This window comes from Acipenser ruthenus, chromosome 41 (genome assembly GCF_902713425.1).
Source record: "Acipenser ruthenus chromosome 41, fAciRut3.2 maternal haplotype, whole genome shotgun sequence".
NCBI classification, from domain to species: domain Eukaryota; kingdom Metazoa; phylum Chordata; class Actinopteri; order Acipenseriformes; family Acipenseridae; genus Acipenser; species Acipenser ruthenus.
Genome location: NC_081229.1, coordinates 537,434 through 555,024, shown reverse-complemented (window position 1 = coordinate 555,024; position 17,591 = coordinate 537,434). Strand labels below are relative to the sequence as shown.

Below are 17,591 nucleotides of genomic sequence, written 5' to 3'. Positions count from 1 at the left end.
ACAACCTGAGGACTTTGCCTGCAATCCGACTGGATTTCCATTCTGATGAAATAACAGTAACCCTTGGTGCGTTTCTATCTGTCCATTGCTTTCCATTGCGTGATTACCACACCTCACAGCGGTGCCGTTATAAACTGGCCTGGTATGCAGGGCGACGCAAATAAAGATTGCGTGTATGAGTGTATGTGTGTTAATACATATCTTCAACAGCACATGCAATAAACTGCATTTCTGACTGCTCTTATCCGTTGTGTTTCGATTTCAGCCATGGGGACTTTACGTTTACTGCCTTCTTTTGCTGCCCTCCTACTCTGTGGTAAGAACTATATTCTATAGGCTTGCTTGTATTTCTTTATTGCAGAATCTGTCGCTGATTTACAGTGCATTCCTCTATCTCTGTGTTATTTTCGTATCCCACTGTTCAAAGTTATTGCTAGTCTCAAGCAAGGTAGTGCGAGGATTTAAAACAGACACACGTTTCTTTGAACCCAAATGGAAAATGAACAGAATTGATATACAATGCACACTAACATCTCATAACTGTAAACATTTTACAGAAATGTATTTTATGCTCTCCAATAAGAAATGTACATTGACATTAGTATGGAATATTGTGTGTGTGTGTGTGTGTGTGTGTGTGTGTGTGTGTGTGTGTGTGTGTGTGTGTGTGTGTGTGTGTGTGTATACTGCCCAGTCCCTGACCACATTCCGGCACCTCCTTAAGACTCACCTCTTCAAACAGCACCTGTAGAACTCCTCTGTTGTATCCTGGGACACTATCACCCTTCATTTAAATATGCTTTATTTTGCTCTTATCTGCCCCCTATTTTACTGCATTTAATCCTGTACCTCAGAATATTGTAATCTGCCAAGTGTTTAATCTGTAGTATTTTGTACTTAATCATATCCTGATGTAACTATTACTATTTAATCATATCCTGATGTAACTTTCACTATTATCTGCTGTATTATTGAATTGTGGTTTGTCACACTTGAGAATTATTGTATTTCTTGTTCTTATTGTATGACTTATATTGTAACACTTGAATGTATTTGTATTTGCTTGCGATTGTAAGTCGCACTGGATAAGGGCGTCTGCTAAGAAATAAATGATAATAATAATAATAATAATAATAATAATAATAATAATAATAATAATAATTATATATATATATATATATATATATATATATATATATATATATATATATATATATATACATATATATATATATATATTTGTATTTTCGCGATTTGAGCATTTACAAATTATCAAAGAACGAAATAAAAGGGTATTTTGAGCAAATTATTTGGCTCAAATTGCGAAATACAAAATATCTAAGAAGGAAACAGAAAAGAACAGACAGCTTCTTCGGTCTAATAACGTTCTCGATGTTCTCGCCTTATTTAGAAAATACCATTTTAGAGAAAAAAACGAACACAATTAAAATGTATTGTTTTATTCATATTATAAGACTACTGTATACACAATATTTAAACTGCAAAATCAGATGTCAACCCACGTTTGTCTAATCAATGCTTTTTTAAGCAAGAGAAATAAATTAAAACATATGCTTATTAGACGTTTAATATTCTCATAAATCATAAGAAGGGGTGAACTACCACTATTTAGAAAACAGGTTTGCAGAGCCGATCAGCACCAGACAGCGCCGCGCCTGTGGAAAAAAAAGACTGAGACTGCTTTTTGAGAACACGAAAACCTTAAATGTTTTATTTTAGATCAGGTCAAATTAAAGCAGTTCAATCGAATTAGATACATATAAAGCAACCATAACGAGAACTCATTAAAAAAATTACAATTTAGATTTAGAAGCATACAGATCACTGTGTTTGTGTTTGCAAGGGGTACTGCTGCGGCATTTACAATGGCACTGAGCGCCCTGACGCGCACAGAAGCACTTCTTTGTTTGGCAAAACTTGTTGTACTTGCGTCTTCCAGATGTGTGCGGGAGAATCGGGAGCTGTGCATTTGCTCAAAACACATTTCGCAATTTAATCATATCGCTTTACTCAAAGACTAAAGAAGCTGTCTGTTCTTTTCTGTTTTGTTCTTTGCTTATTTGGTATTTTCCATTTCGCAATTTGAGCAAAATAATTTGCTCAAAGACCGAAATAAATAACCTTTCATTTCGTTCTTTGATCATTTGTAAATGCTCAAATCACAAAAATGATTTTTAGCGGTGATTGACCGAATCCTGACTCTCTCTATATATATCAGTTTAAAAGATAAACAGTTTAATATTATTTATTTTTATATCTCTAATTCCTCTGACTCCCTTGATGGAATGAATGCATTATAATGCACTACTTGCCATCTGTAATTCTCCGGTACCAGAATCTATTTAATTATGAAACCTATGAATACTTTTAACTCATGTGTTATGTAAATGTTCTTGCTGCCTCTCTCTTTTCTAGGCCTCTGCTCAGCTGGTCCAGCTGGGAAAGAGTTTGCCACAGTTTTTATGCAAAATTATCTTCCCAACTATGGTAGCCCTCGCATCCAGATCCAGATCTCAGCCTTCCACCCTGACACCAGGGTTAAGGTTTCCGTTTACAAAACCAGTTTCCAGGAGGAGCGTGTGCTCGGGGCAGGCCAGGGCGCCACGATTCAGATGCCCACGAACATTGAGCTGAGCGGCAGTGGCAAGTGCAGCAACACGGTCCTCATCACTGCCACCAAGGAGATCACCGTGGTGTCCCTCAACTACAAGCACCTTTCAGCCGACACAGCCGTCATCTACCCAGTGGATGAGTGGGGTACCGAGTACTACACCTTCACTCCCCTGGTCTCCCCGATGGGCACCTACAAGGAGATCGCCATCACCAACTACAAGGAGCGCAACACCGTGGATGTGTACCTGAAGGGGGCGGTGCAGTTTGAAAACCGTGTGTACCCACCAGGCAGCAAGCTGACCATCAGCCTCGAACCGTACGAGAGTGTCCAGCTGCAGAGCGTCCATGATCTGTCCGGCAGTCGCGTTGTGTCCAGGCTGCCGGTGGCCGTCTCCAGTGGCCATACCTGCACGTGGAAGAACACCAAGTGCAACCACGTTTACGAGCAGCTGATCCCTGTCGCCAAGTGGGGCAACAATTTCATAGTCCCCCCTCTCAGCTTCCAGACCAAGTACGACACTGTATATCTCACCGCCTCCCAGCCCACTGAAATCCAGGTTCAGGCTGGACTACAGAGTCGATCATTCAGCCTCAGTGAGGGGCAGGTCTTTGAGTTGCAGGTCAAAAACCCCTATCCTTATTACATCACCGCCTCCAAAGGTATCCAGGTCCTGTTTCTGGCCAGCGGTGACAATTTACCTGACGGCACCATGTTTGACCCCTTCCTGATGACCATTTTAGCCACTGACCACTTTTGCACCTCCTACACTCTGGAAGGACAGGCAGAGTTCAAGAACATAGCCATCATAGTGGCACGCAGCGATGCCCTAAGTGGACTCAAGTTTGACAACAGCAATCTGCCAAGCAATGTGCAGTGGAGGGCAATAACAAAAACCGAGTTCTCCTTGACTGAAGTTTCCTACACTGGTGGTGCTGGTAGACACACTATCGTCCACCCCAAATCCCCCTTCGCTGTCTATAGTATTGGTACAGCACAGATGAATGGATACGGCGCACCAGCACCGTGCGGCTTAGAAGGTAAGTACGGCATGTTCTACATCTTTCTTTCTGCAAGCCTGGGACAAAACTAACAAACAAACAAAAGGGCAGCAATATGTTGCACACACCACTGTTTTTTTTAAATGAAAACCTGACATGTATTCTGATAGAATCTGCATCTTGATAGCTGGTAGTTGGCACTTTCTCTCACATCTCCACTTTTCACATGTAGTTATTGTTGCTCTTCGATTTGATTTCTTTACTGTGTATAAAGTGTAGAGAAGGCGTTCACCAAAGCTCTGTTTTACTCACTCTCTCTCTCTGTCTCTCTCTCTGTCGCTCTCCCTCTCTCTCTCCCTCTCTCTCTGTCTCTCTCCCTCTCTCTCTATCTCTCTTTCTGTCTTTCTTTCTCTTTCTCTCTCTCTCGCTCTCTCCCATTCTCTCACCCTCCCTTCTTCTTGCTTCTCTTCTTTCTATACTTCTCCCACTCTTCAGTTCCTATAAATTGTCAGAGCGTGACATGCAGTGCAAACGAGCGATGTGAGATGAAGGATGGCTATCCTAGCTGCGTGGCTGACAAGAAGGGGATCTGCTGGGCATGGGGTGACCCCCACTATCACACTTTCGATGGCCGCAACTTTGACTTCCAAGGCACCTGCACTTATACCATCTCCAAGACCTGTGGCAGCGACAAAGGGCTCCCAGAATTCGAAATCGAGGCCAAGAATGAAAACCGCGGCAGCTCTCGCGTCTCCTTTGTCTTCATGGTTACTATCAAAGTACATGGCTACACCATCACTGCAGTCCGGTCGGACATTGGCCGTGTCAGGGTGAGAGAAACTTTATTGAAGATAGTTCAAGGCAGAGTGAAAGCATGGTAACGCTTAGCTAAGCATTGTAAAGCCCAGAGAGATGTGGTAGAGCATATAAAAAATAACAGGGTAAATGTGTGGTATAAACATTGGAAAAGCAATTACACTGCAAATTACTGTGTTAAACCTTTTGTAAGGGTGCAGTCATAATTGCTGCTGTTCCACTCCCAAGACTATTCTGTCCAACCTCTGGCCCCTCTAATTGCAGGTGAACTACAGGCTCGGGTACCTGCCCATCAGTCTGGATGATGGGAAAGTGCTGATATACCAGAGTGGTCAGTCTTTCCTCCTGGTAAGCGACTTTGGCCTGCAGGTTCAATATGACTGGGAGCACTACCTGGTTGTCACCCTTTCCAGCAGCTATGCCGGGAAAGTGTGTGGCATGTGTGGCAACTTCAACGGCAATCCGAGCGACGACTTTGCCACACCCAGCGGCTCCCAGGCGCCCAACTCCCTGGACTTCGGGAGCAGCTGGAAGGTCGCTGGGTTCGCTGACGAGGGATTCTGCAGAGACGACTGTGATGGGAAGTGTCAGGCGTGCGAGCACAGCTTCATCAAGCGATTCGAGAGCGAGCTGTTCTGCGGACTCCTAACCCGCATCATCGATGGACCATTCCACATGTGCCAAAAGGTCATCGACCCCAAGATCTACTTTGACAACTGCATCTACGACCTGTGCATGACTGACGGCCACCGGCACTTCCTCTGCCGATCCCTGCAGGTGTACGCAGAGGCCTGCCAGCGTGCCGGCATTGTGGTGTACGACTGGAGGATTGTGGCAAAGTGCCGTAAGTACTGGGAGTAGAAAAGGCACTCTAGATATAAATGGGTTTATTCAATTTATCTCGTAACAGCTGAGTTTTAAAATATCAGCACGGTTCAAATCATTAGAATAGGGCTATTTTTTAAATGCCAAGGTTATTTTTTTAAAAAATTCTCAAATCTCTCACGTGTATTTGTGTCATTTAAAAGTAAGCAAAAGCTAATTTGATTCTTCTCTGCTCTTGTCCCATCCCCTGTTGTGGTTCACAGCCGCCTCCTGCCCAGAGAACAGTCACTATGAGCAGTGCGGCAATGCCTGCCCCTCCACCTGCAGTGACCCTAAAGCCGCCTCTAAGTGCACGTCCCCCTGCATAGAGAGCTGCCAGTGTAACTCTGGCTTTGTGCTGAGCGCAGGGAAGTGCGTCCCAGAGTCACGCTGTGGCTGCAGTTATGAGGGCCGCCACGTCCCCGCAGGAGAGAAATTCTGGGGAGACGACAGCTGCAAGAAACTGTGCTTCTGCAACCCCAACACAGGCAAGGCAGAGTGCAAGGACACAGGCTGCCGCTCCGGCGAGCAGTGCAGTGTGGTGGACGGGGTGAGGGATTGCCACCCGGTGACCTACAGCACCTGCTCCGCGGCCGGCGACCCCCACTACCTGACCTTTGACGGCCGGCGGTTTGACTTCATGGGTACCTGCGTCTACCAGCTGGTCGGAGTCTGCTCCACGGATCCCAGTCTGATCCCCTTTGATGTGCAAGTGCAGAACGATTTCAGAGGCAACAAGGTGGTCTCCTACACCAAACTGGTTCAGGTTACCGTATACGGACAGACAATCGTCATGAGCAGAGAGAACTACGGGAAAGTCATGGTGAGTGTCTCCGGCTGGGTGCTCTATAATTTACCCAAACACTTTTGCCATATCAGGGAAGTTAACTGTATATATTCACTTCATATCTTGCAGTCTTTATGCTATATATAATGTCTTTCAACTAACCCCTGGAGCCTGACTGCCATGTATATTGAACATCTATAGCCAGATTGCTTTGTCTATAATGAATTAACAATATCCTCTGAGTATCTCTCTCTCTTTCTCTGTCCCATTTTCTATGCATGTCTGCTCTCTTCTTTCTCTCTCCTTCCTCCCTCTCTCTCATTGCCTCTCTTATGGATGCTACCCCTAACTGTCCTCTCTGATTTAGGTGAACGGGGAGCTGACGAACCTGCCAGTGTACCTGAGTGATGGTCGGGTGGTGGTGTACCGCAGAGGCTGGTACGGCATCGTGCACACTGACTTCGACCTGACAGTGGCCTTCGACTGGAACAGCAGAGTCTCTGTCACCCTGCCCAGCACCTACGCCGGAGTCGTGTGTGGCCTCTGTGGAAACTACAACCGCAAGCCCCAGGATGACCTACAAATGAAAAATGGACGGATGACCGACAACCCTACCGATTTTGGCCAGAGCTGGCGTGTTGCTGAGATCCCCGGCTGCGTCCACGGGTGCAAGGGCACCTGCCCCGACTGTGACATCACCCAGAAGAATCAGTACCAGACCAAAGAGTACTGCGGCATTATCAACGACCCCAAGGGGCCCTTCCGTGACTGCCACGCTAAGGTGAACCCAACCGGTTACTTCGATGACTGCGTGTATGATGTCTGCCTCTTCAAGGGCCTCCAGTCTTCCCTGTGTCAGGCCGTCACCAGCTATACCTCCGCCTGCCAGGATGCAGGGGCCAAGGTCTATCCCTGGAGATCCGACAAGTTCTGTCGTGAGTGCCGCTTTTGAACCCTTTACACCATGCCTGCTGCACTTGCTTCTTATGAGGTCTTCCAGTGCTTCTGCTAAACATGTATGGGAAAATGGTCTGATTTGGAGGTCTAATAAACTAGGTGAAGGAGACAAAGGTTTTGGCTAATGCACTTATCACTGGCAACACTGATGAATGCATTAAGCAAATGTTGACTTCGCTATAGTCCAACTTGTGTGTTTTTGTGGATGCTGGATGTTCACATCTTTGTAATTTTATTTTACTTTCCCCGCCCTCTTGAAAACCAAATTACTACATCGTTCCCCTTTTTTAACATCATCATTGCTTCTCCCAGGTCCCAACTGTGCCAAGAACAGCCACTACGAGGTGTGTGCCAATGGCTGCTCTGCGACCTGCCACAGCCTCTCAGCCCCTGTTGGCTGCCAAAACCTGTGTACAGAGGGCTGTGCCTGTGACAATGGCTTCATCCTGAGTGGTGAACAATGTGTGCCCATGTCTGAGTGTGGATGCTTGTACAAGAACAAGTACTACAAAATCGAAGAGGTCTTCTACCCCAGTGGGCTCTGCCAGGAAATCTGCACGTGCCAGAAGGACGGCAAGGTAGAGTGCCTCAAGTTCTCATGCGGCGCAAACGAGGAGTGCAAAGTGGCAAACGGCGTGAGGAAGTGCCAGCCGATTGGAGAGGCTACATGCTCTGCTTCCGGAGACCCGCATTACACCTCTTTCGACGGGCTGAGGTTCGACTTCCAGGGTACCTGCACCTACACGCTGGCCAAAGCCTGCGGCATTGAAGGTGACTCCCATTTGACAGGTTTCTCGGTGGAGGTGGAGAACGAGAAGTGGGGCAATGGCAAGGTGGCCGTTACCAAGCTGGTCGCCGTGGAGATTTATGGGAACACGCTGATCCTGAAGGCAGGGAAAAAGGGCCTGATCATGGTGAGTCCCAATGGACCTTTATACTGTCACAGTATGGGACTGTTTTCTAACCTATATATTCATAGAAAAGAGCATAATAAAAGTCTGAGAATAAGAAATGGTCACTTCCTAGTCCACTCTTTGCTGTGAATCACATTTCAAAGGACAGAATGTAAGTGTTTTTTATGTTCCAAGTGGTTTACTTGTTACTACTTCACATGTGCAATTCATATATAGCTTCATAAAAGTACCTCATAACCTCTTGTTTGTCTTCTGCTATAGCTGGACGGCGTGTGGAACAACCTCCCAGTCAGCCTGGACAGTGGCAGAGTGCGGGCTTACCAGCATGGAGTCAATGTGATCATCGAGACCGACTTTGGCCTCAGAGTCACTTATGACCTTGTCTACCACGCCACAGTCACCGTGCCCGGCAACTACCGCGACAAGATGTGTGGCCTCTGCGGCAACTACAACGGGAACCGGAAAGACGAGTTCCGCCTGCCCAACGGCAGGGAAGCGTCTGATATCAAGACCTTTGGAGAAGCGTGGAAGGTCAGCATCCCAGGCGTGGTCTGTTCCTCTGGCTGTGACGGCAGTACCTGCCCCGTGTGTGACAAGAACAGACAGGCGATCTTCGAAAAGCCCAATTACTGTGGCATCATCAACGACCCCAAGGGCCCGCTCGCCGCATGCTACGTCAAGATCAGCCCTGAGAATTACTTCAGCAACTGCATCTACGATCTGTGCATGTCTAATGGTGATACCAAAGTGCTCTGTCACAGCATCCAGTCCTACGTCACGGCCTGCCAGGCTCTTGGGGTGGATATTAAGAGCTGGAGAACTCCGTCCTTCTGCCGTAAGTGTCTTCTTTCTCTTTGATCAGTAAATCACTCAGTGCCCCCCCTTTAAACTTGATCGGGGTGGGGGGTATTGATTTATGATAAATAAGGAAAGAAAGAAAAACACAATGTAAAACTTTTATACTGTAAAGTATCTTTTAATTATTGTTACACATTGGTGTTGCCTGTTAATACTTATAGATGCTTTATTCATTGTTTATAATATATCCTTTAACCACATATGTAGGAAAAGGGGTTTGATGTACAGCCCTGTGTCTTTCTTCCTATCATTGATGCACAGCCCTGTGTCTTTATTGTTCCAGCAATGACATGTCCAGCAAACAGTCACTATGATGTCTGTCCTGAGGTTTGCTCCATTACATGTGCGGGAATCACTGACGTCAGCAAGTGCCCAGCCCAATGTGCTGAGGGGTGTGCCTGTGACGATGGGTACTTCTTCGACGGAGAGGGATGTGTCACTATGGACAACTGCGGCTGCTTTGAAAATGGACATTATTACCAGGTATCCTCTGTTCATGTTTATTTCCTTTTGCTATTGTAGTTGAGAATACCAGATGATCACATTTACCCCTAACCCTAACCCTAACCCTAACCCCAGCCTAGTAACATGGTCAACCCAAACCCTAAAAAATAATGTTAATTAAAAACCAGAAAACAGACACGCGGTGCAGGTATACTGACATCCAAGCAGTAAAAATCAGTCAGGTAATGGAAATCTAGTAGGATTGTGCTTACATAAGAACATAAGACTTGCTTTTCAAGCCCCGCCACCCTACTCTCTGTGATGAATCGGAAGTAGTCAAATACATTTTGCTTTGTTGCATGGGAACTTTGCCAAGTCAGCACAAAAAGAGAAAACGGTTGATTTAAATGACAGCCAAAGCAATTCGCCTGACCTGAAAATGGTAAACAAGTCATGACCTTCCACACATCATTTTTAACATGTTTTTGATTAGGATGTGTCCTTTTGTATGTCCTTAGCCTGGCGAAGTGGTCATTACTGACAACTGTAAGCAGAAATGTTCTTGCTCACCAATGGGTGGTCTTGTCTGCGAGGAGATCTCATGTCCCAAAGATACTAAGTGTGAAATCAAAAATGGAATCAGGGCATGCTACAACACAGGTAGGTTATCCACAGTACAAGTAGAGTGGATCATTTTACTCCCAGGAATCTCAAACTATTTGCATTTCTTTATTAACATATATATTTTTTTTTTAACTAGAATCTGCTCTTGATAGTTTTCACAGGATGAATATTGTTTTCTTCATATATTTGATTGAGACCAGAAACATTAAAACCATTGGAAATATCTGTCCTGTCAGCTCTGTGCTCTCCTGTGAACTAACCTATCCAGAATAAAGTGTTTGGAAAGACTTCTTTTGGTCAGCTGTCCATTCAGTCCCTACAGTGATCTCCCCACAGTGGCACTAACCTATGAATCTGCCTCTCCTGCAGATCCATGCAAAGTAGCAAATTGCCGTGCAAAGGAGACCTGCAAAGTGGAGAAGGGAGAGGCGGTGTGTGTGCCTCAGTACACTGGCACCTGCTGGGCCTGGGGAGACCCCCATTACCACACCTTCGATGGCTACAACTACGATTTCCAGGGCACCTGCACCTATACCATCTCCAAGACATCCGGGAACGATACCGGGCTGGTCCCCTTCTCTATCGAGGAGAAGAACGACAACCGTGGCAGCACCGCCGTCTCCTACGTCAAGCTGGTGTTCATCTCTGTGTACGGCTACACCGTGACGATGGAGAAGTTTCAGTATGGAAAGGTCCAGGTCAGTCACATCTGCTTTACATGTCGCCAGCAGTCCCAGTTTTGCAGTACACATTAACTCCATTTATGTGAATTCTGGTTATTTGCAGGTCCAGGCTAAACTGGACAGGAATAAAAACCATCTGCTATTGAAATCAAATTAAAAAGCTGGTGTGTGTGTGTGTGTGTGTGTGTGTGTGTGTGTGTGTGCTGCATGAGGCATCGCTGCTCCTTGCTTACATCTGAATCTTGTTGTGTTTGGCTGCTTTCCTGCAGGTAAATGGTGAGGTGCTGAATTTGCCGGTGACGCTCGATGATGGCAAGATCAGACTTTTCCAGAGCGGCTTGAGTGCCGTGCTGGAAACAGATTTCGGTATGCGGGTTTCCTATGACTGGAACTGGTACCTGCTCATCCAACTGCCCAGCAGCTACTACGACAGTGTAAGTGGCCTCTGTGGCAACTTCAATGGCAACATCAAGGATGAAATGAGAGAGCCTGATGGCAAACAAGTCTCCAACATCATCGATTGGGCCAAGAGCTGGCGGGTGAAGGACCGGGACCTCTTCTGTTGGGACTACTGCAAGGGCAACTGCCCTACATGCGAAGAGAGCTCACGCAAGCTGTACGAGAGCGAGACCTACTGTGGGATCCTTACCAAGGCGGTGGATGGAGTTTTCCGCGAGTGCCACGTCAAAATCGATCCAAGGGACTTCTTCGACAGTTGTGTCTATGATGTGTGTCTGAACAAAGGTGCCAAGGCACTTCTGTGTCAGTCGTTGGCTGCCTACGCCAGCACCTGCTTGAAAGAGGGAATTGTCGTGAAGGAATGGAGGAAACTAACTGGGTGTTGTAAGTGAACCATTTAAAATATCTATCATTTGGTGTTGTTAAGAGCAAAGATCTTGGAGCCTGGGGTAACCTGGCTGTAAATATTGACCTGTGTAAACCAAAAATGTTAAATGATTTGCTTGTGAAAACTGTTTAGGGCACTACATCACACAAAATAAAAATAAAAACATTCAACCAACTATAGGACAGCAGTCACACCAACTAATTGCTTACACGAATCAGTGTCTCTTCATAACAAATTAAATGTAATCTTTCATCAACAGACAAAGCACAAATTAATTGAGAACCATAAAAAAATCTAAATGCCGTACTGTATGTTAACACACTTTATCGTCTTTTCATACAGCTATGAAATGCCAGGAAAATAGCCACTATGACGCCTGTGCCAGCCCCTGCCCACAGACCTGCCCTTTCCCAGAAAACAGTCCGGTCTGCAAAGGCACCTGTGTGGAGTCCTGTCAGTGCGACCAGGGCTATGCACTGAGCGGAGAGAAATGCGTGCCAGCTGCCAGCTGCGGCTGTTCTTACCAGGGCCGCTACTACGAGCCAAGGCAGAAATTCTGGGCCGACGAAAGCTGCCACGTGAGCTGCGAGTGCGACACCTCCCTAAAGATGGTGGTTTGCAAAGAGGCCAGCTGCAAATCCAGTGAGCAGTGCAAGGTGGTGGATGGAGTGAGAGGATGCCACCCACTCAGCTACTCCACATGCACAGCCGCTGGAGACCCCCACTACCTCACCTTCGATGGCAAGCTGTATAACTTCATGGGTACATGCATCTATGAGTTTGTGAAACTCTGTTCCAAGGATACGGGCCTCACCCCCTTTAGCGTCAAGGTGCAGAATGACAACCGCGGGAGCAAAGTCGTCTCCTTCACCAAAGTAGTGACCGTAGATATATTCGGTATGACGGTTACCATCAGCAAGGACTACCCCTACAAGATACTAGTAAGTTAACCCATGTAGAATGTAATCCAAAACTGTACTATGCTGGACTGGGTCTGGATTTAATGAGCCAGTCAAGGCAGTGTGAACCACTGATCAGTTTTTCATTTGATTTATTATTTCTCATTTATCCGCTATCTATGTCCCGTTGCACCTGCTTACCCTAGTTTGTCTTTCTCCCTCCCTTCCAGGTTAACGATCAGTTTGTGTCCTTGCCGTTCTATTATGAAGAAAAGATGTCAATTTTCCGCAGCGGCTGGACAGCGGTGCTGAAGACTGACTTTGGACTGCAGGTGACTTTTGACTGGAACAGCGTGATCACCGTCACCTTGCCCAGCACCTACCAAGGCGCTGTCTGTGGCCTCTGTGGCAACTTCAACAAGAATCCCGCTGATGACATGAAGATGCCCGGAGGAAATTTGGAATCCAATGATGTGAAGTTTGGCGACAGCTGGAGAGTGGGTCTGGTGCCAGGCTGCTCAGCAGAATGCACAGGTCCCTGGTGCCAAATCTGCTCCGATTCCCAGAAGAAAGTGTACCAGGCGGAGCGCTACTGTGGCCTGATCACAAGCAAGTCCGGCCCATTCCGCGACTGCCTTGCTAAAATAGACCCCAGTGGTTTTATTGAAAACTGCATGTATGATGCCTGCCAATACCAGGGCCACCACACAGCCGTCTGTGATGCTGTGGCTGCCTATGCCACTGCCTGTCAGAATGAAGGCATTACCATCTACTCATGGAGGAGCCAGACCTTCTGCCGTAAGTCATCTGGAGTTTTTGTTTTTATTGTGATTTACTGGCTATGAATCTCAGCATAAACGGAACTTGTTGTATTTGCAGTAGATTTCAGCCACTTTCATTTTTGTATCTTTTTTCTCTCCCAGCTGCCACCTGTCCCAGAAACAGTCACTACGAGGTTTGCGCGACAGGCTGCCCTGTCACCTGCCATAGCCTGTCCTCCCCCAAGATGTGCCAATTGCCCTGCAAGGAGGGCTGCCAGTGCGACAACGGCTTCCTTTTGAGCGGGGATGAGTGCGTGCCCATTGCGGAGTGTGGCTGCGTGTATGGTGACCAGTACTACAAAAAGTGTGAGGTATTCTACCCCAAGGGTAAGTGTGAGGAGCAGTGCAAGTGCAGCGAGGACGGCGCTGTCACCTGCAAGAAGTTCTCCTGCGGGGCCAACGAGGAGTGCAAGGTGGTGAATGGCGTGCAAGGGTGCCACCCCGTAGGGCAAGGCAAGTGCGTGGCCTCCGGAGACCCTCATTACATTTCCTTTGACGGCCTCAGGTTCAACTTTATGGGCACCTGCACATACACTCTGGCCAAGCTGTGCGACCAAGAGGACAGGCTCCGGCCTTTCTCCGTGGACGTTGAGAACGTGCCGTACGGGAATGGAAAGGTGTCCGTCACGAAGATGGTGAAGGTGGTGGTGTACGATTATGTCATCACCATAAACCAAGGGATGCGATGGAAAGTAATTGTAAGTATTAGAACAGCGTCAGACAAGTGCTATAATGCCATTAAGGGTTTTCATAAAATTATTCTTTTTTTCATTAAATTAATCTAGCATACATGCTGTGTGAAGGAGGTTGGGAATTTCACTTAACCTTGAACAATTAGCTTCACATTAAACTTGACAACAAAAATACTGAAAATCAATGCAATATAAATTCTACAGATTTTTGTGAAAAACATTTCAAAGTTATAATAAGTTTAACGGATACCCCTGTCAGCTAAAAATATTTATCTTCATACCTTGCAGGTGGATGATGAGGTGTTCCACCTGCCTCTGTCCCTCAATAAAGGAAGGGTCACGATCAACCAGGAGGGCTGGAACGTCATTGTCCAGACAGACTTCGGTCTGAGGGTGCTGTACGACGCTGTGTACTACGTAGAAGTAATCGTCCCCGGCAACTACCGTAGCAAGATGTGCGGCCTCTGCGGCAACTTCAATGCAAACCAGAAGGACGAATTCCTTCTGCCCAACGGCAGAGTGGCTGAGAACGCTGACGTCTTTGGGGCAGGATGGCGAGTGGACATCCCAGGGGTTGCGTGCAATGACGGCTGCGGCAAAAACTGCCCGCTCTGTGACCAGGGCAAGACAGCAGTCTACGGGAATGATAACTACTGCGGGATGATCAAGTCCATCACAGGTCCCTTCCAAGCCTGCCACTCAAAGGTCAAGCCAGAGCCCTACTTCGAAGACTGTGTCTTTGACGTCTGTGCCGTTGACGGGGATAAGGACATGCTGTGCAAGAGCCTCCAGGCCTACGCTGTCGCATGCCAGGCCGTCGGGGTGGAGATCAAACCCTGGAGAACAAAGCAATTGTGTCGTAAGTAGAGCAAAAAACGATACTTAGGTGACAGTATTTGGAATGATCTGGTCTGGCTTATAAGAAATAGGAAGTAGTTGGGAAGTAGGAAATATTTCTCAACTGTCCTATTGTTTTAGATCACGATGAACAACATTGCTGTTTTAACAGCATGTATCCAAGCTCTGGTAAACAGCAATGTGTGTTCCCTTCTTTCCACAGCTGTTTCCTGTCCAGCTAACAGCCACTACGAGCTGTGTGCCGACACCTGCAGCACCTCCTGCTCCGCACTCGTCGCGGCCTCAACCTGCACCAACGGCTGTTTTGAGGGCTGCCAGTGTGATAATGGGTTTGTTTATGATGGAGACAAGTGTGTGTCCATGGACACCTGTGGCTGCATCTATGATGGCAAATACATGAAGGTACGATCTCGTCTAAATGTGGAATACAGCACTACCAGACTCGTAGGGAGACATTAGAGACTGGGTTTGTTCAGGAAGCTGGTCATATCAGGCAGCTGTTCCGGTTATTTCCGAGGGGGGGAGTTTTACTCTTATTATGGGCTGTTTTCGTAAGTAGTTGTATAATTTGAGCTAAAAAATGTTAAAAAAGATCAGATAGACAAATAATTTGGCTTGTGGCATTCACTGTTCTGTATAATGCGCTGAAGACGGCTCTAAGCCGAAAGCATTTCTTTTACTTCAATTTGTTTCTTGTACTGTAGTTACATTAGAATTCTGACTTGGAAGTTTTGGATGACTGCTTGAGTTGCAGCTTAAGAATATTCCTTTCAGCTTCTTGTAAGGATGTCTCATGCATGCCTTTAAATAAGATTCAGAACCACTGACACTGTAATCTGTGCTCTGGCAGGCTGGCGAGAACATTGTGGCAAAGGGCTGTACTGAGAAATACACGTGCCACGCCACAGGGGCCGTGACTTCTGAGCCACTGACGTGCCCCGCCGCGGAGTACTGCGGGGTCAAGGATGGAGTGCGAGGCTGCCAGAAAAAAGAGGGAACTTGCACGGTGAAGCCTGGCGCTCATCTCCATTCCTTCGATGGGATGGAGGGCAAGATAAGCAGCGGAGGAGCCTTTGAGATCTCCTCGCTCTGCAACCAAAGCTCGGAGGAGTGGTTCCGCATTGTGGTGGACGTGCGGACCTGCACCCAGAACAGCATCGCCGGCGCCGTCACTGTCTACGTGTTCTTTGGGAACACCTACATTGCTGTGAACAATGAGCATGAAACTTGGGTAAGGAGGCCATCTACATGTGGAAACTGGAGGGAATATATTGGCATTGCTGCAGAGAACTGTATGAATGTATATGGCAGGGGGGCCAAACCCTGGTCCTGGGTTCCACCTGAGCTTTCAATTACTTAATAGAACCCATTAGTTTCTTAATCGGTCAACACACACACACAAAAATTCTCTTTCGCCACTATTATAAGTGCAAGCAGATTAATGAATACATTATGCTTTAAACTATGTTGCATTATTTACATCACATTATTTGTAAGCATTAGTTGTATAAGTATTGATACAACGCAGGGCGACTAAAGACAACCTCCCCCTCCTTCCATACCCTCCATACAGGTGAACGGGAAGAAGGTATCCCTGCCCGCTAAGCTGGAGAACGAGATATCAGTCCACATTTCTAGCAAGCTGATAATCATTGAGCGGAAATCCAACGTGCGGGTGACCTACAGCATCACGCAGGAGGTGACTGTTACCGTGAGCGCGCATCTCGCCAGCCAGGTGTGTGGTGCTTGTGGAAACTTCAACGGCAATGGAGGCGATGACATGACGTCCTCCACCGGCAAAATCTCCATCAACGTCCACGAGGTCATCGACTCCTGGAAGGCCAAGGATCACTCAAGCTGGTAAGGGAACCCCCATGATTGCTGCTTGAGTTTCTCATCACTGAGAATTAGACATCGGCTAGACATACCCTTATCTCAGAGGACTTCTCTAAAGAGGGTCAGTAAATTAAATGTGAAGATCTGCACTGTGATTATACACAGTGCCACAAGAACCTTGCTGCTGATAATGGGCCTGACATTACCTGGTAAAGTGCAGTTGTGCCTTCTGAACCACATAGATGGTAAAATTGTAAGCAGCTAAGTCAAGTAGACATTTCAGCTAGTGCTGCCTTCAGTGTACTCAAACGTTTCAGCTAGTGCTGCCTTCAGTGTACGGTGCAGAGGCACTAATCTAACCGTTTATCTACAACTGAGCTTTTTATAATTGTATGCAGTGATTCCACGAAAACACCAAAGAGGCTTGCTAATTGTAATTGTTCTCCTTCTTCCCTTGCAGCGGTCTGTAATCTCCTTTCAACTTATCCCAAGATAGACGACAAACACACATACAATGATTGAAGTTTTCTAAATGGGCTGGGTTTAATCAGACATTTTTCCTTTTTTTTGGTAACCAGTTAATTTCTTTTCAACATTTTTTCAGTTTTTTTTTCAAAATAAATTCTAAAAATCTATAAATAAAATTATATTGCAAAAAAAGTGGGTTGTTATCTTCTTTAAAAAAAAGTTTCACAATATTCAACTGTAACTATTTTCGTAAGCTACCAGGAGCTCTCTTGTCATATATACAGTATTTTATGAATCCAAGTTACATTTTCACCTTTTTAATGACAAACTTAAAATACACACAGGTAGCACAACAAAGTCCCACAACCATTGTAATTGTAAAGCTCAGAAGAAAGAGGCACACTTCCTTTATTGCATCAACCTCAGGGACCCTGTAGCACGGTGTGACACTGTAAAAAAACTCAGCAGTGTAATGAGTTCTACTAATCTCATATGCTTTTCCTTGATTCGACTCCACTGTGTCCTCCAAATTAAACCCCTTGATTTCAAGTTGTTCAGAAGTCTTAAACGTAATAAAATAACTTCCCAAA

General features: G+C 46.2%; 1 protein-coding gene across 1 annotated transcript; it reads left to right on the top strand.

Annotated features, from left to right (window-relative positions):
- LOC117433945 (IgGFc-binding protein-like) lies at nt 1-17,467 on the top strand. The gene is made up of 21 exons (XM_059011132.1): nt 1-66; nt 266-316; nt 2,437-3,672; nt 4,129-4,463; nt 4,714-5,293; nt 5,538-6,136; nt 6,468-7,035; nt 7,370-7,971; nt 8,233-8,806; nt 9,113-9,312; nt 9,792-9,933; nt 10,267-10,595; nt 10,850-11,423; nt 11,770-12,368; nt 12,557-13,124; nt 13,250-13,845; nt 14,128-14,698; nt 14,900-15,099; nt 15,548-15,928; nt 16,271-16,557; nt 16,994-17,467. The coding sequence occupies exons 2-21, from the start codon at nt 268-270 to the stop codon at nt 17,001-17,003; spliced, it is 9,000 nt and encodes a 2,999-aa protein (XP_058867115.1). The 5' UTR covers nt 1-66; nt 266-267; the 3' UTR covers nt 17,004-17,467.
- Nucleotides 17,468-17,591: the final 124 nt, after the last annotated feature.

What these genes read in the sequence shown, in the direction of transcription:
- LOC117433945 (XM_059011132.1), top strand. Translation starts at nt 268, where the DNA reads ATGGGGACTTTACGTTTACTGCCTTCTTTTGCTGCCCTCCTACTCTGT. An exon ending in AGCACCGTGCGGCTTAGAAG is followed by an intron (nt 3,673 to 4,128) that starts GTAAGTACGGCA and finishes CCCACTCTTCAG; the next exon opens with TTCCTATAAATTGTCAGAGC. An exon ending in CAGGGCATGCTACAACACAG is followed by an intron (nt 9,934 to 10,266) that starts GTAGGTTATCCA and finishes CCTCTCCTGCAG; the next exon opens with ATCCATGCAAAGTAGCAAAT.